Below are 22,529 nucleotides of genomic sequence, written 5' to 3' on the forward strand. Positions count from 1 at the left end.
CTAATAGCTCCTCAAGGCAGGTGGTCCGTCATTTGGCTGAACTTGAACCCTGGGGCTCTTCTGAAACTAAAAAAAAAAATTTTAAAAGGGCTCCTCTGCTGGCTCTAAAAAAGCGCCCTGGGAGGAGTGCTGTTCACGCCTCCATGTTTGCTTTTGGCGACAAGGCCCTGAGAAGGGACCTGAGGGATTGTGTGTTGTCCTGGGGTAGGAGGGGCCCCATTTGGCTCTTGAAAGCATCTTAATTGTTAGTTATTCACATTCTAAAATGAGGTTGTTAAGGGGGTGACTCCAGCCGCCTTCTCTCCGAGTGTGCCGTTCAGTGGGGTCTGTAGTCTGCTGAATCGTTGCATTTGACAGTCCTGTTCTGAGCGCTTTGCAGCAGGCTTTTGTGCAAGGCATCAGAGCTCTGAGTTGCTCTGGAAATGCTAGCCCAGCTGGAAATAGGGTTCCGAACCGTGGGGTGTGCCAGGGCAAGGAATGGAAACTGCCAAGAGCCAGTGTCATGCGACCATTTTAAACAGTCCTGCTGCCCATCCGAGGGGAGACAGGGTGGCTTTCCAGCTCTTGGCAAAACGAGTTGGGGTCAGATAAAGTTTCACTGTGCTTGAATCGAGGAGTGGCACGCCAGTTGGCTGTAACCTGTGCAGAAACAAAGAAACCGATCCTTGTGCTGTAATTGCGCTCTGTCGTTAAGAGGATTCCTTGGCTCGTGGCCTGGTCAGCCAGATGTGGAAGGTTCATCAGGAGTTTTGAGCATTAGGCTGAAAGTCACTCGGGTGGCTGAGCTCAGGGAGTTCGCCCTCAGCGCTGCGTTTCAGGATCCGTTTATGACGGATCTCAGGAGCTGTAGGTGAGAGGCCAGCGTGGCCCTCTCTTCCACCCTGATTGTGCTCTCGTTTCAGAGGTCTGCTGGAGGCTCCAGCCCCGAAGGTGGAGAAGGTGAGGAAACCTCTAAAACGTTTCACCATCTTTGATTGTAAACGTAGAAACAGCCTGATTTATTTTCCTCCTCGTCATTATTTTCTGTAGATTCTGACCGAGAAGATGGAAATTACTGCCCTCCTGTCAAGCGAGAAAGGACGTCCTCTTTAACCCAGTTCCCACCTTCACAGTCAGGTAACAGTTACAGACCTGCGTTGCGCGGTGAAAGCACCCATGTTGACAAGCCCACTGTTTCCGTCCAGTGTCTCACACCTGTTGTCATCTTCTGCCCAGATCCAGGTAGAGTCAATCTGAGACTTGGTCTCTGTCACATAAGGTTAGAGCTTGCCCGAGGTGTAGCACCGGGTGCCCCAGTCTGGGATCAGTGACACTTACAGAGGGGTGTGACCTAGTTCACTGATAAGGAAGACACCAAGGAAAACATCCCCCGGGATGAGAAGAAAAGGACTGTCAGCCCTGTTGGGGCTCTAACCATTAATTGCATGTCCACCTTCCAAAGGCTGCTGGCTGGTCTGTAGACTGAAGGTGTGGGAAGGGCAAAGTGGGGTGTTCTGACCCTTCGGCCATGTGCCTAGACCTTGGTCGTTTAGTTAAGAAGCGCAAGCGCGCGCGCGCACGGTACATTGTGAGCTGAGTGGTTCTAACCGACCCTTTGATGGTGAAATGCCATGAGCTCCTAGAAGGAGGGGACTTGGAGCCTTGAAGCCTGGAACCCTATGGAGGTGGCCAGACGGGGCATGATCTGAGTACATGCACGGAGGCCAGCAGTCCAGCCAGGGCTTCTACAAAGCTGGTGCAGGGAAGGGGCAGGTTCTGGGATAGAGAGACGCTGGGGCTACTTAGTGGGGGCTTCGCAAGCCTAAGGGTGCCCCTGCAGATTGGAGGGTAAACAGTGCCGCAGGGCGGCCTCCTCGCCTCCAGCTCCTCTGGACTGGTCCACTCTGGCATTGTCCCATGTTCTCTGTCTTGGTCTCTAGAGCTCTGACTTAGAGGTGTATGGGCGTTGGGAGAGGATTTCTAGTTACCCAAGTTGAAGTTCCTTCTTGAGAAGTTCATATGAAATATTTTACAAATATGGACCTTAAGGATATCACTTTAAGGGAAAAAGACACTCTTGAGAGGTTTGTGTCTGCTTACAAAAGTGATGCAAACATTACAGAAATGGTCTCTGCAGACAGGGAGCGTCCTTCCACGGTTGTCCCTGTAGTACACTTGATTTCCTGCCGGTTTCCCTTCACGCCTTTTTTGGACATGGCCACGTCCTTTTTCACGACTGCCTAAGACCCCCTGAATGGCACACTGTCGTTTGCTAACCAGGCACCAGAGCCGTCCGGTCGGTTTGCAGTCCAGGCTGCAGTGGACGGCCTTTTTTTAAGGGTCTCTGCCCGCTTGTTGCATAGGTGTTCCTACGGAATGAGGGAGCGTCCGCTTCCTGGCTATGATGGTGTTCCTCCCGTTCAGTGTCTACTGCTGAACCCCACTTTCTGCATCAGGAAGATGCAGCAGAGAAGAGATGAGGTGATTTGTGCTTTGGCCCTGGGCTGAATGGGCAAAGGACCACCGAACATTTTCCCTCTCTACTGCATTGGCCTAGGAGATACTCAGCTCCCAGTCGTCAGGGGGAATGGAAAGATGAGAGGTACCAGTGAGGTCCTAAACAGGTGAGGGGAGGGGGTGCAGCCAACCTTCAAGCCCCAGCTGGTGACAAGGAGCAGGGCTTCGGCTCGGCCCCAGGTGAGACTTGGAACATCCGGTGTGTTCCACTTCCCTCTTGGCTGCCCCAGCAGGACAGGCCAGGGGCACAAGGACGAGAGAAGTGGCACCATAGACCGGAGTTGACTGCTAGATGTCAGACAGAAGCCGTTGGGCTGGAGACCCCCTTCTGCTGTAGAGAGTCTCGGGTATCCAAAGGCCTCATTCAGAATGCTCAGCCCACCTCCCGCACCACAGTGGAGCTCGGAGATCGACCCCTCAGGTGGGAGAGGTGATCCAGGGCAGGGCGGCCCCGCCTACTCACTCTGTTTTTCCTCTTGTTCCCTCCCCTGCCTGCACCTCCTTGCTGACAGTATCAAAAAACAATGTTTTTATGCCATCAACCTTCTGCGAGCCATCTGCAGGCAATTCTGACTCAGAACCAGGTGAGCCCTCATGCCCCTCCGCCTCTCAAAGCCAGTCGCTGGGGGTTTTCCTCGGCTGAAAAGCAGTTGATATTGTAAAATTACATCTTAACAGGAATGGGCAATTTGAAATCAGGATTCTTTTTCAGTTCCCCAATGTTTTCCCAATGCTTCAGCTTGTACATTTGGAATCTGGTGTGGGATAGGCTTCATAAGCCCTTATTTCTGTTTCTGTAAGCAAGGCTTGGTTACAAGGAGTTTTACATCCTTTTGGAGGGAAATGGAAGGAACGAAGGAAGGGAGGGAGGGAGGGGTGTATTACTCATTTTTCAAAATTTTACGCAATTAATACGTTCATATCATGAAAAAAAAGGCAAATTAGAAATACAGAGTTAAAGAATATGCCTGTCCCTTTCCCACTCTACCATCCCGAAGGTAACTAATGTGAATTGTCATTTTCCAGACCCCTTTTCGGTGTATTAAATTCTCACATTAATTAATACTGCTTAGATGTGGTCAGATAAATATATTTAATCACAGCTTTAAAACTTTAAAGAAAACAGCTTTCTCCCCTCTGAAGAATATGGAACCTGCCTTTTTTGGTCTTTCACTGGAGAACCAACTCCAATATTTCCTGAAAGTTTCTCCTCATAAAAGATTTAATGAGCAAGTTTAACCACCCGAATCCTGTAACCCAACCTACCTTATATAAATTCATTGCCTGCTTCAAAAGCATTGCGAGAGAAGTCATACTCTGGCATGAAGGCAATGTAGAGGGAACAGGCGAGTTTTTATAACTTTGAGGATTGATTTGATGGCACCATTTCAAACAGTTGAATGAATTCATTCTGACTCTGAAAGCAAACTGGCGCTGACTCTCCCCCATCTGAAGAGGAGCGTGGTTTTTGGGTTTTGGTTTTACCTAGGCACTGGATTAGCAAGTCGTGTTCTGAGCTGTGGGGTGGTTGTTGGCCGTGGGGCGCCAGTTCTGGTCTAGGGACCGGTCAGTAAAGCCAAGTGTCAGTCCCTTTGTGCCGTCAGATTCTTTTCTGAATCTCATGATCATCTCTGAGGTCTGTGAGTGATGGCCTCGCTCCGCTCTTCTTTGCCCCCAAAACCTTTATCCAGCAGCACTGAGAGCAGAACAGCCCTGAGTAAAGGGGGCAGCCTGGTCCTGCCCCAGAGGCCCTGACACAGCCCTGGTCCCCAATGCAGCCTGCAGTCATATTAGACTTGCACCTCAACTCTGCAAAGTGACCATCTTATGTCCTTGTCTGCCTGCCTGTCTTTTATTTTTTAGCTTTAATTTTGAAAAAAACTTAAAACATACAGTAGAGTTTGATAAAGCACTTCTCGATCCTTTTGCCTAGAGACCCCAGGTAATTTCCCGTCACCCCAGTGCCATTCCACAGAGCAAAGGAATCGGATCCCAGCCACACAGCCCATGTCTCTCCTTCCATGTGGAGTAGTTCCTCAGTCTTTCCTTGACTTTTGTGACCTTGAAAATTACAGGCCAGTTATTTTGGAGAAGTCATTCGATGTGTCAGTGTTTCCTGGCGCTGCCCCCCGGGTCCCACATGCGTGTGGGGCTGGAGCACCACAGAAGTGCGGCCGTTGCACCCAGCTGTGGTGTGTGCTCCTGCTGGGGGGTTGACTGATCGCTCAGTCTGGGGGACTTGCCCGGTCTCCCCACTGTGTAATCATTTCTTCCCTTTGTGATTGATGTGTTCTGGAGGGATACTTGGCGACACGAGGACATCTCATTCCTCCTCTCACTGCCCTCCCGTGTTGGCGACCACTGGTGTTTTCTTGTTTGAGGTAATCATTACTCTGATGGTGGCCAGGTGAAGGTTTTCTGCCCTGTCATTGCCCCATTTAGTCAGTGGGTTATAATCTGTTGTTATTAGTATTTATTTTCATATTCAGATTTCATTTTAATCATCGGTTGATTTTCATTGTCCCAGATTTGGCCAGTGGGCCCCATCAAGCCAGGTTCTTATCTCCTTTGCCAAGTCCCCGTCATTTTAAGCACTTTCTTTCTGTCATAACAAGAGGTTGCAGGCTCATCACCTTCTCTCCCCTTTTCTCAGACGGTCCTGGTTCTGCTTAGTGGACAGTGGTCTCGAGACCAAGGTCTGGCTGCTCGGTGTGCTCACCGCCATTGGGCGGTCACTGCTCCCAGGCCCTCTCCATGCCAAGGGCTGGGAACACACATACACGCACGCACCTGTGTGCATACCTGTGCTGATGTACGCATGTATTTCTATAGCTCTGTCCAGCTGCATACGTGAGTAACCCCAGGTTCGCGTGGGTATTTCCAAGTCAGCACCAGTAGGGTTCATCTTAGTCTCCCCCTTCGCGGTTCTACCTCTTTTCTAACTGTGAGAAGCCTGGCACCTCTGTCCTCAGTGCACTTACTCATCGCTCCATCTCCCCGTACGTGGCCGAGGCCGCTCCCCACCCTGCACCAGCTCCACCCTTGCGCAGGCCCTAGTCCCCACCGGGCTGCCTTCTCTTGGAGTCTTTTCACCATCTGGTATATATCGGGTTAAATTCTGACATATTTTCCTGGTTAAATCTGGTGTTCCCTGGGGGGTGAGTGTTGCTCCGTCAGACATCACTCAGGGTCTCTGAGGGAGTGACCTCTTCCCCCAGCGAGCTCACAGGGGGGCATGCGTGTGCCGAGAAGACAGCAGTGCAGCCGTCTGTGCACCCCCGGGACCCTAGTGTGTGTGGCGGGGCTCTGACCTCCAGGCAGCGCCTCTTTGTTGTGCTCTGACCATGTTGCAGGACAATGAGTTTCTGGAGGCCATGAGAAGGCACCTCACTTGTTTTAGGGAAGGGGAGGCCTGCATCGGGTTTGACTGCCCTGTAAGCACCCCTCTCTGCCTCTTTGGGCCCCTTCTGTCCTGAGTCCCAGTTGCCGTTAGCACTACGGCGTACCTTGTCTATCTGTCCATCTGTTCACTGTGTGGATTTCCTGGATATCTGCAGGGTGGGCCTGGCACCAGGCCCAATGCTAGTGGATGGTCAGTGCCAACGATTATCTGGGCCCACTGCCCCGCTCAGCTTCGACCAGCCCCACAGTCACTGGCTGTTAGCACAGTGGTGGGCGTCAGTCTGGAGCGACAGTGTGAGCATTGCCGAGCAGCTTGAAGGGCTTTGCAAAACTATCTAAATAGTGACTGTAGCTCAGATTTTTTGTGTTTTTAAATTGCCAGTCATCTTCTGCATAATCCTGAGCTTTGGAAGTGTAATTCAGTATTTTCCTTCTGAAAGGAACATCTGACAGCATGTCTTCCTCTACATCCTGTGGTGTCTGATTCTCCTGAGTGTGGTTTTTATGCCCCAGAGCTCTCTTATGGGAGAGACAGCAACCCATGGACACAGGCTCGACTCCTTTTCACAGACTAGCAGTGAGTTTCTGCAGTTCTGTTTTTGCCCAAGGAGAGCAGTTTGAGAGCAGGGAGAGGGCCTTCCTGTTTCATCTGGAAGTATGCTCTGATTTTCTTTCCTACCTGAAAATCTGGTCAGACAAAGCATTTGGGTTGTCGTTTCAGTGTACAGTTGGTTGGGTTTTAGTATACCCACAAAGTTGTGCAAACATCACCATAATTTTTTTATAACATTTTCGTCACCCCCCAAAAAAACTATGCCCTTTGGTAGTCATTCCCCATCCCCCTCCCCCAGCCCCTGACAGCCAGGAATCCACTTTCCGTCTCTGGATGTGCCCGTTTTGGACATTTCATATACATGGAATCACACACTATGTGACCTTTTGAGGTATCCTTCCATTTATTTTAAGCCTTTAGTCTCTTCCAACGATGTGTTATAGTTTTCATCTGTTAAATTTATTCCCAAGTATGTTATTCTCTTTTGTGCTATTGTAAGTGGAATTGTTTTCTTGACTTCATTTTTGGGTTGTTCATTGCTAGTTTACAGAAATGCACAACTAATTTGTGCATAGTGATCCTGTTCCCTGCCAACCTGACAAGGGTTTTATCCGATGGGTTGGACCTTAGCACAAAAGCTGGGCTGCCTCTGTTGGCCCAAAATGCTGCTGTCCCTGTGCTTCCCCGGGGACAGGCCTGGCCTGTTGGAGTCACAGGCTTTTTATGCTGATCCTGCCCACCAAGGATTGCAGTAGACTGTTCCCCATGCCCCCTTCTGCGATTGAGTCACCAAGATGCACGGATGAAGGGATCTGGGTGAACCAGTGGCTGAGCTGAAATCAGGTTTTGAACATCCCACGAGGCCCTGTATTTGTCAACCCAAACTCAAGTCCTGGCGGAGGCCCCACCTCCTCACGTGTGGCCAGGACAAACAGCTTTTTTCCTTCTCCCAGGCCTTCCATCCGGTGCGCTCATTAAGCCATGAGGCACAGCTCCCCAGGCACATCTGGAGAGACAGCAAGCCCGCTGTCTGCCACCCTTGATCTCTCACCACAGAAAACATGTCTCATTTCCCAGACATCTGCTGGTAGTACAGAGGCGTTTCCCAATTACAGATGCATCTCTGACAAGTCCTCTAGGAAAGGGAGCCAGGTCCCGGGGACCTTTATGTGGTGGTCCGCTGGCATTCCCCAGGACCTGCGAGTGCAGCACAGCGTCCACATTCTTGGCAGGCTGCTGGGTGAGGTGGTTCATGGGCTGGCCAGCCTTGCCACTGACCCTCCAGGTGGAAGGCCCCTTGGCGAATGGTCACCTCACTTCTGTCTCGCACCTTCAGTGCCCTGCGGTCATCCATTGTCAGCGCTTTGCCCCCGAGCCAGCACTTCCTGCAGCCCCCTGCCTCCTCCTCCCCGGGGCGGGCTTACAGCCTTGGTGGTTGAGGGGGCTTCTGCATTTGTTTCCATCTGGAAACATTTTCCTGGTTGTCCAGGCCCCCGGCCACTGAGGCCCAGTCCAGCCTTCTCCTGCCCGTGCCCCCTCCTAGCCTCGCCACCCACCGCAGGCAGTCCTGCCTTTATTGTTTGTCTTGTGCTTGTAGAGGAAAAGAGCAGTGGATTCCGGTTGAAGCCGCCCACACTCATCCATGGCCAGGCACCCAGCGCAGGTAGGTGCCGCCTTGGAGGAGCGAGTAGAATGGCTTTCTCACACCCTTCCAAGCCTCTGGCAGCGTCTATTTGCATGGGCGTCTGAGGCAGCCCCAGCAGTGCCCTCAGGATTCAGTTCCCTGACACATGAGCCCTGGAATTCTGCTGTAAAGAGCCTGTCAGACCAGGGAGGTTCTCCCCACCTGTGAGCCCTCCACGGCGCAGAGGTGGAAACAGCAGCAGGGGAGCAGGCTTGGCTTGGTGTGGCACATTAGGCTCTGTGCCCAGCGAAGCGATGGCTCAGTTGGCTCAGGCTGTGTCTCCAGGGCATTCCGGCCCCAGCATGCCACGGTATTAATCCTGATTCGCAGAGTGGCCTCAATCCAGTGGCACGCTGCCGGTGAGCAGGGCCTAGCGGTGGCGCTGTCAGACCAGGCAGGGCCAGAAGTGTTCTCTTGTCCTTGCCCGAGCTGTTTGGCAGAGGGGTTTTCTCAATATGGCATTTTAAAAAGCAGGTGCAAAGGGTGCCTTTCTGTGACCTCAAGCAGTATCCTAAACTCGGGGTGGGGGGGTCACCTGTGGCTTCGCTGCTTTCTCCTCACGGCTGTACTTGACCCTGGAGGCCAGCAGCCGAGAACGGCTATCCCTTGACTCCCCATAGCATTACTGTGCTCCCCGGATTAGTTCACAGCCATGATCAGCTTCATGGGAATGTCGTCTGATCACATATAAGAGTAACAAGAGCCGGACTCTGCATGTCTAGCTATAACGAAAATATCTTGGGTTTTCTCTTTTGTTACACATGCTTCTCTGCAGAGTCCAGCCTATGAGGGACATCAGATGGGTTCCAGGGTTAATTTGTCTGAAAAATGCCCGAGAGCCTGAGCTGTTGTGTTTTTGCCCGAGGCCCAAAGGGCCCTGGGCAAACCAACCTCTGTTCCCAGGTCTGCCAAGCCAGAAGCCCAAGGAGCAGCAGCGGAGTGTGCTTCGCCCCGCAGTGTTACAAGCCCCACAGCCAAAGGCACTTTCACCAACCGGTAAGAAACGTGATCCCGGAGCCTGGCCTCTACGGCAGGGCCAAGTATTTCTGAAGTCACGCCTGGAACAACCATGTTTCAGCACAGGTGGCTTTGGCCACATCTGCCGAATGCACTCAGAAATAGAGTGCTGGGGAAACAACCCCTTGCATCCCTGGTGAGCCCAGTCTGACTGCTGATGCCCGTGTGCTTTGTGCACACACTGGCTTCATAAACACTGCCCCCGCTCCTTGAGCGGTTCAGATTCGTCTCTGCGTGTTGGCAGGCAAGACTCAGCCCTGTGTGTGAAGCTCCAAGGGTGGTTTGCACGTGCATCTTCACTTCAGTCGCCAGCCCGAAGACATCACTCTCACACTCTATTTCCATTACATCCACACAGGCATTGCTTCTCAGTTAATCCTTAATTTTCTTAGTACTAATGAGCTCTTCTTGTCTTCCTCTTGATCTATCCCTATAATTCAAGACCTTTCATCAGATGCAACGCAACATTCCACCTGAGGGAGATAGTTAATATTTCTGAAGAGTTTTTAATTGGGAAGTTTTTTAATGTAATGCTCAGCAGTCACAGCCAGATTTAGAACTGTTCATGTCGTGTAAGCTCAACTATTGAAAGGAAAAAACGCATAGAATAAAGATGGTGTTTATGAAACTTGTTTTGTAAAACCCATAATTGTTCCCCAATATACAGAAGGTGCCAAAAAAATGTATATACGTTTTAAGAAAGAAAAAAACTAGTACTCAACACATACCGATAACAAAACAAGAGTACAAGTCATGTGTGTACATTTTTTTGGCACTCCCAGTATTTTTTTTCTCTTCATTAGCAATATTGCTTCTAAATACACTGAAAATTCACATAGTTCTTTGTGGAGTAAGAAATAAAAGTCTTCATTTCTGTGAGGTTTTGGTTTTGGGTTTGGTCTTATAATCTAAGAATTTATGACTTTTAGTAGTGACGCCAGATCCTTTCGTAAAAAAGGAGAGATTATGCTATTGGTCCAAACGGTGGTGGGAGGGAGCACTGGAGGTGGCCCAGCACTGAACTCCCATCCTCCACTGTCCTTTTGTCCCCACAGTCCCGAGCAGTGGCACCAACGGGCTCAGTGTCCCAGCAGACTGCACAGGAGCAGCGACATCGACATTGCCCGACAACCCTGCACGGAGAAGTCCCTCTGATGAGGTGCCAGCACCCGAGGTCCGTCTGCCCGGGCAGGGCGCGCGCTGAGCCAGAGGCCGGCACCTGCTCTGCAGTGTCAGTGTTGGCCCGTTGCAGCCTCTGGATCTGCTCAGCAGCCTCAGTGCAGGACCACAGCTGGCGAATGCCGGCATTGGGGCGGCTGGGGGTCTTTCTGTGGTTCTGAGGGAAAGGTGCCGGGAGCAGAGCTCTGCCATAGAGTCCTGCATTGCCCGAGTCTAACATGTCATTTCCACGTGTTCCAGAGTAGTATTCCCGCCAATGGCACACTGACCGCTGAGCCCTGGGGAGCTGCTGGGGCCGGAGGAATGGCTTTCATTGATGAGGGCCTTGTACTATTTTACGTGGAGAAATGTCTCCCCTCCCTGTCTCCACACCCCAGTGATGCCTCGGGAATTCATACACGTGTGCCCTTTCCAGTTGAAGAAGTTTGCCTGGAGGGGTCAGCTCAGAACTTGTCTGCTGTTTTTTTAAAAGAACAGTCCTTTGGGGTTCTGGAATTATACAGGCCAGAAGCATATGTCTTCCAGTAGTGTTGCAGAGCAGCTGGAAAATAAGGGGCACTGGCTGAAGAGCCTGCTCTTGCGGTTGGCAGAGGCACGCGTGGAATCCGAGTAGCAGTAGTGCAACAAGCGTCATGCAGCAGCCTGACTGCATCTGTGTGTCTTCCCACTCCGGCAGCTAAGTTGTTGCCAGTGCTTCTCCACCCTCCGCCTCCCCCCCCCTCCAGTGGTTGCACAGGCTCAGAGGGTGAACATGATCATCCGCAGTTCCGTTTTGAAACCTCCCTGAGCCCCCCACCTTCAAACCAGTCAGTGGAATTAGAAATAGAAATCGTTTCTGTAGCATATGCTTCTTGGAGACTTTGATGCCTGGGTCTTGGGGCAGTCAGCCTGCTGCTCAGCTCTGCGCTGGAGGGAGACCCAGAAGGGACACAGCCGTCCCATCCAGGCCCGGCTCTGCCTGCGTGCTCCTCCTGTTGGTTCTAACCTCCTCGGACGTCCCAAGGGAGAGGCAGTGAGGGAATGAGATGCCGTGAGATGGCTCCGCTTGCTCATCACAGCTAATAGGTCCCTTTTCAGTTGTTGTTGTTGTTTCTAACTAGGAGAAAGAGCCCCAGCAAAATGAGTCTAGCAATGCCTCTGAGGAGGACAGCCGGGAGAAAAAAGAGCAGGTTGCACAGCAAGCGTTTGTGTTCGGGCAGAACTTGAGGGACAGAGTCAAGGTATGTGCTCCGAGGGCTGGGCGGGGGCGGAGACAGTCGTGGGGTGGTCCTGTGACTCACGGCACAGCCACAGCCGGCCTCTGCTTGTTGTGCACACCCCATAGTACTCCACTGCTCGCCCTGGCACACTCCCCGCTGGCCACCCCTCCATCCCAAGTGTGGGACTCTTCAGTGGCTTCGGGCGGCGGGGGCCAGCGAGGCCAGCGGCGAGAGGTTTCTGTTTCCGTCAGGGCTCCCTGTCAGCACTGGCAGCACTCAGACCGATGGTGCTGAGGTGGAGCGCGACCTGCACAACGGGGGGGGGGGGGGGGGGGGGTTGAACCGCATCCTCGGGCCCGCCCTCTGGATGCCAGGCGCACACCCGCTTGTGACAACCACACATGTCTCCAAATAGTGCTGAAATGTTCCCCAAGTCAGGAACCAAATCGCTCCTGACTGAGAGCCATCACCTATTTTTCAAAAGTAGGGCAAGTGGAAAGTTACTGTTTTCTCTCCCTCAGGAGCATCAGTATCTGTCACCTTCTGGCTGCCCCCCAGGTGGTGGGCCCAGTCTGGGGACTTTGAGTCGGGGTGGGAGGCATTTGGCAGTGGCAGGGGTTCTCGGCTGTGCACCCCGGGTGCTAGTGCCCCGGGAACACCAGAGTGGGCGGCACTGCCTTTCACAGCCCCCGGGCCAGAATGCTCCCCTGTGCCATTTCCAGCGGCTCATCTGGCAAGAAACTCCTTTAGAGCCCTGAGGTAGGATCAGTGGCTGTGTCTGGGGACATTTGTGGTTGTCACACTGGGGGAGGGTACTCCTGGCATCAAGTGCGTAGGGGCCAGGGGTGCTGTCAACACCCCACAGTGCCCAGGACGGTCCGGTCACCATATGGGTCAGTGGTGCTCAGGTGACAGACCCTGAAATAAGGAAACAAAAGTCTCTGGGTGTGTAGAAAACAGCGGCTGGGGCCGTCTGTATTCTCCGGTGGTGTCGCTGTCCAAGAGAAGCACAGATGCCCCAAGAGATGAAAAACATGTTGATGTTGCATGACTTTAGCCTAAATAATGAGGCCCTTAGGGGCTGCTCCCTCCAGGCAGGAGGATGCAAGCAAAGGGAGGGCCTTGAAATCCACCTGCCCTGGGGGCAGGGCCTGGCTGGGCTTCAGGTTGAGTCTGCTCCTCTACTTTAGGGGAATGCTGCCTTGACATTGGAGCAGGGGCAGTGTCTCCTGCATGTCCAGGGCTCTTGTGATCTCTGAGGTCTGTCACAGCTGAACCTCTGTAGGGAGCAACTGCAGGCCATGGTCTCCTAGCCCCTCTGAGCTCGCAGGACCAGGTCCTTCATTCCCACCTTTCAGGGTTCCCGGGAATAGTGCATTAGATCACGGAGCAGGCACGGCTGTTGGCATCAGAGAAGCCTTCGAGAAATGCTGCTTTTGTTATGTTTATAATAAACTCCTTAAATAGCAAACTTGTAAGCGTTCTGTGATCTCGGTACAGAAGCATTGATGAAGATGCCAACGAGATGTCAGCCTGACTGCGTTTTTTTTAAACAAGGTAGAAAAAGCTCCTACTAGGGAGCCTTTTGAATTGTTTTTGTACCCTAACCGTTAAGCAAGAAGTTGTGGGGTTGATACACCCGTGTGTTGGAGCCATGCCACATTGCAGAGGGGTTGTGCAGCCAGACTGAGCTGTAGAGGTCCAGAATGTACCATTCTCTTTGAGTGTAAGAGTTTCCTGTCTGTTTCCCAGTTAATAAATGAGAACACTGAAGCAGCTGACATGGAGAATGCCGGACACCCCAGTTCAGAAACGCCAACCGCGACCAACTATTTCCTTCAGTATATCAGCTCCAGGTATGTGTCTCGGGCCCAGTACCCAGCGTCGTGTAGGGAGAGCTTCAGCCTCCAAGGGGCCTGGTCATCTATCGGCCCTGACTCAGGCCCAGAGGGGAGGCAGCACCTGGACCAAGACCCAGTTCGGTCCTTCCTTAGGGGGCAGGCTGGAGGGGAGGGAGCGGAAGGCTCCAGGGTCCCGGTCGCCCTCCAGCCCCTCCCTTCTTTCCCACTCTGGGCACAGCTGCAGAGGCCTCAGGTCAGTGTATTTAGGTGGACACCCCAGGCAGGACCTGAGTTCTGTGGGCTGTTCATCCTGGCCCTCAGAGTGACCTTTGTCACCCAGAGCTTGTGCCCAAAGCAGAACCCAGTGAGCCAGGGGCAGTGCGGCCACCTCCTGTTACCCACCAGATTCTGTCCCCAAACTCACAGCCCATCTCCTCTTCAGCTTAGAGAACTCGACCAACAATGCCGACGCCGCCACCAACAAATTCGTATTTGGCCAGAACATGAGCGAGCGTGTGTTGGTGAGTGGCTCCTGTGGGGACTTCTTCCTGGGGCCCAGAAGGCTTTTAGAGCCCCTTCTCCCAGTCAGAGGGGCATGGTGTGGCTGCCATGTTGTCTCCTATAAAGTTAGGATGCTTCCACTTGCAAGTAAGAGCCAGCATGGACGCAGCCTAACGTCGGGGTTCCTTAAAATCAGTGTTCCGCTCCTCGTCTCTTCTCATCCTGAGACAGGTTTCCATTCAGTCACAGGCCATGCTTCCTCCTGGCTAAGCCGCCCTGGCCAAGGGGTTTCCGTTCCGCAGCAGTTGGTCCACCAGGACCCCCAAACAATCCCCTCCTTGTGTGCCTTCGTTTCCCTGCAGAGCCCCCCCAAATTAAATGAGGTCACTTCAGATGCCAACAGGGAAAACTCGGCGGCCGAGTCTGGGTCCGAGTCCTCATCCCAGGAGGCCACCCCTGAGAAAGGTACATTGCAGTCCTGCTACCGCATGGGTGGGGGTACCAAGGGACAGGAACGCTGTCCACGACCCTGCTTGGGAGGGATGTGGGGACCAACTCAGCACAGCAGTGATAACCTCATGAACCAGCCACTGGGCCAGAGCCAGAAAGCTATGGGCGCTGGTTTTCAATGAGCAGAACGGGGGCGTGTTCATCTAAAAACAGCCGGCACGTAGCGCTGTGTGGTGACGGGATAGGGTAGTCAAAGTGGTGGTCGCCTCTTCTTCCACACCCGGAGGCGGCAGAGGGACTTTCTCCTCTGTGTCTTTGGAGGTCTGTCCCCCACTGGATGGGAAGCGGGAGGGCCGGAGCCACGCTGGCAGGTCACAGCTGGTCTCCCTGCAGATTCCGAGGCCAAATTACTTGGTGTGTTTCGGGTCCACGCCAAGTCCCAGGCATGGGGTAGCTGGCACCCTTGAGGCCAAGCCAACCCTTTTGTCTCCTGTGAGGTCCACACTCTCCCCCCACCAAGTAAATAGTCGATGTCGTTTAGCTAATAACATTGCAGAGTCCCTGGCCGAATCGGCAGCTGCCTACACCAAGGCGACAGCACGGAAGTGTTTGTTGGAAAAAGTGGAAGTCATCACCGGGGAGGAGGCGGAGAGCAACGTGTTACAGGTGAGGTGGCCCGCAGGTGGGGCTCTTGGCCCTGAGATGGAGGTGTGAGGGCCATAGATCCCGAAGCTTCTGTGCATCTGGGGTTCCAGCCCCCAAGGGCTCGACCCACATCCTCCAGGCGCTCAGACCTCCCTTGGGAATGACAGAGGGGCCTGCGTCCCACCCTTTGCGGCCTTGTTGGTGGGGCTTTTGTTGAGAACTTAGCCAGTGCTAAGGCACTTCTTATATTGCTTTGTTTTCCGACAAAATGATCTGTTTTGAGACGTTCTCATAGTTCAGGGACTTGTAACAAACACCTTCTCTACCCCCCAGAGTTAACAGCTGTAGTTCCTTGGTCACACTGGCACCTCAGTGTTGTTTTATTAGGTGAAAAAAATCACAGATGCAGCCCAGACTTCGCCCTGTTCCTTCCTGGCCCTGTCTGCCTCCCCATCCTGGGGCAGCACGTCCAGTCCGTGTGCCATTCATCTGCTTTCATTCTCTCACACGTACGTGTGTCTGTAAACCACGTACATGTAGTGGAGGGGGGTTTGTAGTGGGGGGTTCCAGTGGTCCTTCTTTTCCTCATGCCACAGTTTTATTTTAATCTATCCATGTTAACAGAGATTGACTTACAAAGATCTTAATCTTTTTCTGTAAAGGACCACATACGATCTCTGTGGGATGTTTTTTTTAAAAACATATAGTAGCCTTATTGAGATATAATGACACACTATGAAATTCACCCTTTTAAAGCGTACAATTTAGTGGGGTTTAGTATATTCATGGAGATGTGCAACTGTCACTATTATCTCATTTAGAATGTTTTTGTCCCCAAAAAAGAAACTTTGTACCCATTAGCAGTCACTCCCCAGCCCCTGACAACCACTAACCCACGTCCTGTCTGTGGACGGGCCTGTTCTGGACGTTTCCCATAAGTGGAACCACACACTGTGTGGCCTTGTGTGTCCGGCTTCTCTCATGAGCCCCGTGTGTTCAAGGTCCATCCACACTGTGGCGAGTGTCAGCGCCTCCCTCCTTTTCATGGCTGAGTAATATTCTAGTCTGTGGATGGACATTTGGGTTGTTTCCACTTTTTAGCTGTTGTGAATTGTGCTGCTGTAACATTCATGTACAGGTTTCCGTGTGAACATCTGTTTCAGTTCTCTTGGGTGGACACCGAGGAGTGGCGTTGCTAGGCCATGTGGCGCTCCACGTTTCACATTTTGAGGAACTGTCTGTTACCCGTAGCAGCCACCTATGATTTCTCCATATCCTCTCCAATAGCTATTATCAGTGTTTTAGGTTGTAGCCAATCTAGTGGGTGTGAAGTGGTATCTCATTGTGGTTTTGATTTGCATTTCCTTCATTTTTAAGTGTCCCTCTTTTTAAAGTGTAAAATCCATTCTAGCTCAAGGATAGGACAGAAAACTGGCCAAGGGCCAGATGTGGGCCCCAGGCCACAGTTTGCTGACCATGGTGGTTCACTGGAGTTAGATGGAGGCTCCCAGGGGGTCCCTCTGCAGTGTGTCCACCCAGCCAGGATTCCTGCTCACCCAGAGGGCCGCCTGTGTTCCAGATCCAGTGTAAGCTGTTTGTCTTTGACAAGACCTCGCAGTCGTGGGTGGAGAGAGGCCGGGGGCTGCTGAGACTCAATGACATGGCATCGACTGACGACGGGACATTACAGTCCCGACTAGGTGAGTTGCGTGGGCCCCTGTGGAGAGGGCCTGGGATGGTACAGATTCCTAAGGCAGATTAGGGTGAGTTCCCGGCTTGACCTTCGACCCAAGGAGCCGGGAAACGGGTCCCCACGGGAGAGCTCCCAGCACCCACACCTCGTGGCCTGCCCAGAGGCTCCAGCTGCCAGCCCTTCCGTGACTCCCCTCTTTCTCAATGTGAAAATGGATAAAAGCACTTAATAATTTTTAAACTTACTTTCTGATAATGAAAGTGCCAGTTGTTTCGTGGTAGAAAGGAAAAAGAAGAAATCAAACATCAACTGCAACCTCTTTATAAAGAGAGAAATCTCTGCTAATAACATTTTGGTGACCCATTCCTGTTCTGTAGCTCTTTTTTAAGGAAATAGGGTGATTTTGTATCTTGCTCTTTTCACTCACTATTTTGTGAACGTGTTCACAAAATTTAATATGTCATTAAATTTTCCTTAAAAACACGACTTTTTGGAAAAACTTTTATATTAATAGTCTGTTGACAATGAATGTATGTTTCCATTTCCCTATTGATAGACACGTAGGTTGCTCCTCACTTTGTTCGCTTTCCTAAGTGATGCTCCTGGGCCGCCTCTACGTGAACCTTATTCCAAGAAGAATGCTGGTTACAGAAATGGGTGTACGTGTGGTGTGTGTGTGTGTATACACATTGTATACATGTTTGAAGAAAACCAGCGTGTGCGTGTGTCTGTATTGTGAAACACGTATGTTCACTTTTTTTCAGTCTTCCCAAACTAAAATTGTCCTCTAGCCTTTACAGAAACAGCAATTCCTGGCCCAGTAGTAGTAGCTCACATTGCATCCTTCAGAATTGTCCCTGAGTTGAACAGAGATGAAAAGGTCCCTTCTGTTCAGGCACCATTCTGTTTCTTCCATGGACGTCCCCTCGATTCCTTCCAGTTTTTCTGTGGAAATGTTCGCGTGAATGCAGACAGAGAGCCCGTCTTTCCAGCCCGCAGCTCGTTGCCTGCTTCCAGGCGGCAGCCTGGCCACCTTGTTGCATTCCACCCTCTCCTCCCTTGTTGAGATCCATCCAAGGCACCCTGGCCTTTCACCCCACATAGCCTTCTGTGCTTGTCACAGACCTTCTCTCCGAGCCTGTCCAAGCTGCTCCACTGCCTCGGAGGTGGTCTCATTGGGCTCAGAGGACTTGGGGAGATCCAGTTGGTTGGGGGCCAGGACCCCAAAGGCTTCCCCAAGCTGGCCCAGTTGCTCCCCATCCTGTGTAGCCATCTGGGGCCCTGGGTTGGAGTGACACCTTCTAATCCTCCCCAGGCCCATTCCAGTGGGGAAAGCTGGGCTGGCAGGCAGGTGAGGGGTCACCCGTGTCCACGGGACCAGGGCATAGGTGCACTGTGTGGGCTCTAACAAATCGGGCAGGCTGACTGTAGCCCTGGGCCCACTGTGGGTGGAACTGGGGGTGTCACCTGCACGTCCAGAGGGAAGGTCAATGCCCAGTTTTTATCCACTGTACACCTCCCTCAGTCTATCCTTGTGTCCCCCCAATGGAAGCTCTGAGCGCTGCTTGGCCCTGACCTTTTTTCTAAAAAAAATACCACAGGGCAGGCACTGGGTCTTGGCCTGTGAGTGGGAGACAGTCAGGGGATGTCAACTTCCATGTGATGTGTTGCCTAAAGAAAGTGCACATGTCCCTAGTGTGCAGCTCACGAATGCCCCCAAGGGAACCGCCGTCCTCGCCCGCACTCCATGGACCCACACTTCCCACTTAGCTGTGGCCTCTGAGCCTGTCAGTGGCCTTGGTGATTCTGGGCCAGGGAGTGTGGTGTCGGGCTGGCTCCAGCATGCGGACGGCTTTCACAGACCTTGGGAGAGCGGGGCGGGGTTTCGCCCTTGTGTCTTCTCCCAGCTGCTTGTTGGGCGGGGGCGGGGGCCAGGGCTGAGTGGCCTTGTTGGTTGCAGTGATGCGGACCCAGGGCAGCCTGAGGCTGATCCTCAACACCAAGCTGTGGGCCCAGATGCAGATCGACAAGGCCAGTGAGAAGAGCATCCGCATCACGGCCATGGACACCGAGGATCAGGGCGTGAAGGTCTTCCTGATATCGGTGAGCGCGCCCACACAGCGCCCCCAGGTCTCCACAGGAGGGGGGTTCCTCGGCACACCCCGTGGGGCACTGGGCACTCTGTGCTGAGGGTGTGGGCCGGGGAGAGCAGGGAGGCCACTAGGCGGGCCAGTCCCCCAAACGAGAGGCAGAAGTGCCACCATGTCACTGAGGAGGGGCAGGCCCTGGGTCATGGGAGCTTTGGTCTGTGGTCCCCAGGTTGGTGAGGAGAAAGGGTCGGCCTCCTCCCCAGTCCAAGCCAGCGGTCATGGCATTCCATCGAGGCAGGGCAGCAGCCATACCACCCAGGGGGTCATCGCCCCACGAGGCCTATAACCGGCACTTCCTCTACCTCCCCAGGCCAGCTCCAAGGACACGGGCCAGCTGTACGCGGCCCTGCACCACCGCATCCTGGCCCTGCGCAGCCGTGTGGAGCAGGAGCAGGAGGCCAAGATGCCCGTCCCCGAGCCTGGGGTGGCCCCGTCTAATGAGGACTACAGTGACGACGACGACGTCCTGGCTCCGTCGGGGGCCACTGGAGGCGGTGAGCCAGAGGTCCCTGCCCTGGAGGGCACACAGGGGCTGGTTTCCTAGATCCCCCCTCCCCGCCTGCCTTCGGCCCAAGGCTGGCTTCTGGGTGTTGGGGCCTGACCTCGGGGGATGGGGTGCCATCCAGGTTGGAGACCTGATGGCGAGGCTGCTGCTTCCCACAGGCACTGGCGACGAAGGGGACGGGCAGACGGCCGGGAGCACATAGCGCCGGGAGCCGGCTGCCCGCGAGCCTGCTGCTTTGTCCGTCTGTCCGCCCGCCCACCCGCCCCTCCCCGGCAGCGTCGAGGGGCTCGGGAACCACACTCCCCGCTGGGTTGGCCACAGTCCGGATCTGCACGGCCCGTTCAGAAGCAGACTCGGGAACTGCCTGAATGTGGTTTGGGACACGAGACCTCATCATATTGATGAGCAAAACAAAAAGAACATTTCTTTCCTCTCCCCTTTGAATTGAAATGGCACATTAAGACTTGTCACGGCTTCTCACTGGGACTGGGACGCCTGGTTTCTTCACCCCTCCCTTCTCGTGTCGCCGGCCTCCCCAACCGCCGCCACCACCCCCATGGGTCCCCGCCGCCCAGCCAGGCCGCCAGGTCTGTCCCCATGAGTGTAAACACTGGGCTTCCTGGATGTTCTGCTAACTACTATCTTTATCTCCCATTTCCCACATTCTGACTTGGAGTGTGTATTTTTAGATTTTCTCCTCAAGGCTGTTTTTGTTTTAGGTTAAGACGCTCCTGTGTGTTGAGCAGGCACAGGTCCAGCGTCCTCATTCTCCCTGTGGTCCCAGCCTCTATGCTGGGGCCTTACTGGAGGGCCGCGGGTGTTCTAAGGGACACTGGGGGACAGTTCCCCACTTGTTCCCCCCCTAGGGTTCCGCCAGGCCAAGTCATGGGTTGTTGAAGGGTGAGCCCATGCCTGTAGAGTGCTTATCTGAAAAGGGTCACTGGACCTGGGAGTCCCCATCTCCCTCTTGCTTGTCCCCATTACGTGGGTCACCCATCATCAGGCACCCGAGCTCAAACCTGCTTCCTGCTGTTGGCTGTTCCTTACCCAGCCCTGGACGTCACCGCCCCCAAGACCGTCCAGGGTCGGGGCCTCCATGGGGGGCACAGGGGGAGCCTAGCAAGGCCCTCGAAGAGGGGACAGGGGACTAGTTCCAGACAACAGGCGGTCCCAACATGCAGCACGCACAGGAGCGGGCACTGCCCACCCCACCGCAGAGCAAGGCCGATAGCCAGCCAGGTACCACCCCGCTGAAGAGAAGGTCCCTGAGCACAGGGCTCTGAGGAGTTCAGAGGAAGCTGCCCAGCCCACCCTCACGGGGAGGAGAAGGCCAGGTCTCTGCAACTGTGCCGCCCACACCGTGGGTCAGCTGTGTGCGGCTTGAGCCCAGGCCATGGGAAGACACCCAAGGCTCCCTGGCAGATCCGGTCACACTTCTCTGCTTAGACGCCTTAGCCACCTAGTGACAAGTAAAACCAGATAACGCCCATGTGTTTTGGAACATTTATGTAAGATTGTCATATGAAATGTATTTGGGAACTACATTAAAACTTTTAACTAAACCCCTGGCCTCCTGTGTGCCCCCACGGGCCTCAGGAAGCCCGCGGGCCTAGCCAGGAATGGTCTCTACCTCCCGGGGGAAGGCTCCGCGGCAGCTGGCCTGCCTGCTGCCCTGGGCGCCTGCCCCACACTCTCCGTCTGGACAGGCCACCCAACTTGGCTGCCTTCTGAGACCTGCCCCTCCATGCAGAGCCTGGCTTCCGGGAAGAGCCCTTTGCTCCCTGCCCCCCAAGGCCTCTTGGCTTCCCTGGGACCAGGAGGGAAAGGGTGGGGGGAGTGCTGGCAGGGCCAGGGATTCACTGAGCAGAACAGGAGGCCTGGAGGGGGCGTAGTGGGGGCATCTACAGTGGCTTCATGAGCCCTAGGGGCAGCACGGTGCAGGCAGGTAGGACCTTTCTCCCAGGGGTCCTTTGTCCTCCTTGGGCCTGGTGGACAAGAGGGTCCTGAGAGACCTGGTCCAACTGGTTCTGCAGCCTAAATCCTCCCACACTCCCCTCCAGCCCCCACGCCCAGGGCTGTCCTGGCCCAGGGGTGCTATGGTGGGGGTCCTACATGCCGGTGTGCGAGCTGAGCGAGGGCCTGCTCACAGCCGCCAGGCACTGGTCATCATGGCCACGAACTCCTCGTCCGTGTCCACGGAGGCGCTCACACCGCTGTAGTAGTCCTGGAATTCAGCCAGCGTGACCTGGGGGCAGGCAGGCTCTCAGTGGGGCCGGAGGCCAGGGTGGGAGGAGGTGGGGCACGCCATGGGCACCCACCTGCCCGTCCTTTTCGGAGGAGTCGAAGTTGTCCAGGAAGCGGCGAAGCACCTCCTCCTCGGTCCACTGCCCGCTCCGCACCTTGGGGTGGGCGCGGCCACTGTACACCCCCTGGAGGTCGTCCACGGTCACCACACCGTCCCCACTTCGGTCCAGCTTGGCAAACGCAGCTGCAATGACTGCTTCCCGGGCCTGGGACATGGGGGGCTGGGGAGGGGGGAGTGGTAACTGGGGGACCCCAACCCCTCCAGGCATAGAGTGCAGAGCACAGGGGATCCCTGAGCAGGTGCCTCACAGTGATGAGTTCTTGGGTGTCCCATGTCTCCATGCTGACACAAGCGTACTGAGAGCTCAGCACCCCCCAGATATGGGGTGAAGGGACTCGCCCACAGTCGTAGTCATAGCTGGGCCTCACCCGCAGCGCCCTCAGGAACTCCTCCAGGTCCAGTGTCCCACTGCCATCGCGGTCCCAGCGCTTGCACACGCCCTCCGCCTCGGCCATGTCCAGCGCCAGCCCCAGCTCAGCCAGGCCCCCCTGGAGCTCCCTCGCATCCAGGGATCGGCTCTTGTCCCGGTCCAGGCGGCGGAAAAACCTGGAGGGCAAGGGGTACAGTTGGAGATGTCCCTGGGGTTGAGTGGTCAGAGAGGTGTGAGGGTACAGCTTACCTGGCCAGGCCCTGGATGCCCGAGGCCCCTCGGGACAGGCACTGTGCCCGGAGCTTCTCCACGGTGGCGTCCACAGCGTCCATGCGGGGTCAGGGAGCTCTGGGCAGCTGGATGGGAGAGAGGTCACAGAGGTCTCCTGCTCAGCCGGCCGGACTACAGGCTGAGTGCCCCTACTCACCTGGCCTTTGTCCTAGAGTCCTCCAGACAGCCACTCTGCTGGCTCCTGCCTG

General features: G+C 54.3%; 2 protein-coding genes across 12 annotated transcripts in view; one reads left to right on the forward strand and one right to left on the reverse strand.

Annotated features, from left to right (window-relative positions):
- Positions 1-19,781, forward strand: part of RANBP3 (RAN binding protein 3) — a 51,339-nt gene extending 31,558 nt beyond the window's left edge. For 3 of the 11 annotated variants that reach the window (XM_033135245.1, XM_033135251.1, XM_033135254.1), the window contains 15 exons: positions 903-939; positions 1,030-1,116; positions 3,009-3,080; positions 8,049-8,114; positions 9,039-9,131; positions 10,208-10,326; positions 11,432-11,551; positions 13,283-13,386; positions 13,814-13,892; positions 14,235-14,337; positions 14,864-14,988; positions 16,547-16,667; positions 18,621-18,763; positions 19,121-19,304; positions 19,474-19,781. In XM_033135245.1, coding sequence (XP_032991136.1) covers positions 903-939; positions 1,030-1,116; positions 3,009-3,080; positions 8,049-8,114; positions 9,039-9,131; positions 10,208-10,326; positions 11,432-11,551; positions 13,283-13,386; positions 13,814-13,892; positions 14,235-14,337; positions 14,864-14,988; positions 16,547-16,667; positions 18,621-18,763; positions 19,121-19,304; positions 19,474-19,517 — 1,497 coding nt within the window. In that variant the 3' untranslated portion in view covers positions 19,518-19,781. Of the gene's footprint in view, positions 1-902; positions 940-1,029; positions 1,117-2,342; positions 2,461-3,008; positions 3,081-8,048; positions 8,115-9,038; positions 9,132-10,207; positions 10,327-11,431; positions 11,552-13,282; positions 13,387-13,813; positions 13,893-14,234; positions 14,338-14,863; positions 14,989-16,546; positions 16,668-18,620; positions 18,764-19,120; positions 19,305-19,473 lie in introns of all 11 variants that reach the window. The other 8 variants (XM_033135250.1, XM_033135253.1, XM_033135249.1 and 5 more) reach the window with 6 other exon arrangements.
- A 1,025-nt stretch (positions 19,782-20,806) lies between these two features.
- Positions 20,807-22,529, reverse strand: CAPS (calcyphosine). Its single transcript, XM_033135256.1, has 4 exons — positions 22,300-22,529; positions 22,049-22,226; positions 21,634-21,840; positions 20,807-21,560 (listed from the first exon to the last, which is right to left on the reverse strand). The coding sequence occupies exons 1-4, from the start codon at positions 22,380-22,382 to the stop codon at positions 21,459-21,461; spliced, it is 570 nt and encodes a 189-aa protein (XP_032991147.1). The 5' UTR covers positions 22,383-22,529; the 3' UTR covers positions 20,807-21,458.

The sequence above is a fragment of the Rhinolophus ferrumequinum genome, chromosome 18 (assembly GCF_004115265.2).
Source record: "Rhinolophus ferrumequinum isolate MPI-CBG mRhiFer1 chromosome 18, mRhiFer1_v1.p, whole genome shotgun sequence".
Classification (NCBI taxonomy): domain Eukaryota; kingdom Metazoa; phylum Chordata; class Mammalia; order Chiroptera; family Rhinolophidae; genus Rhinolophus; species Rhinolophus ferrumequinum.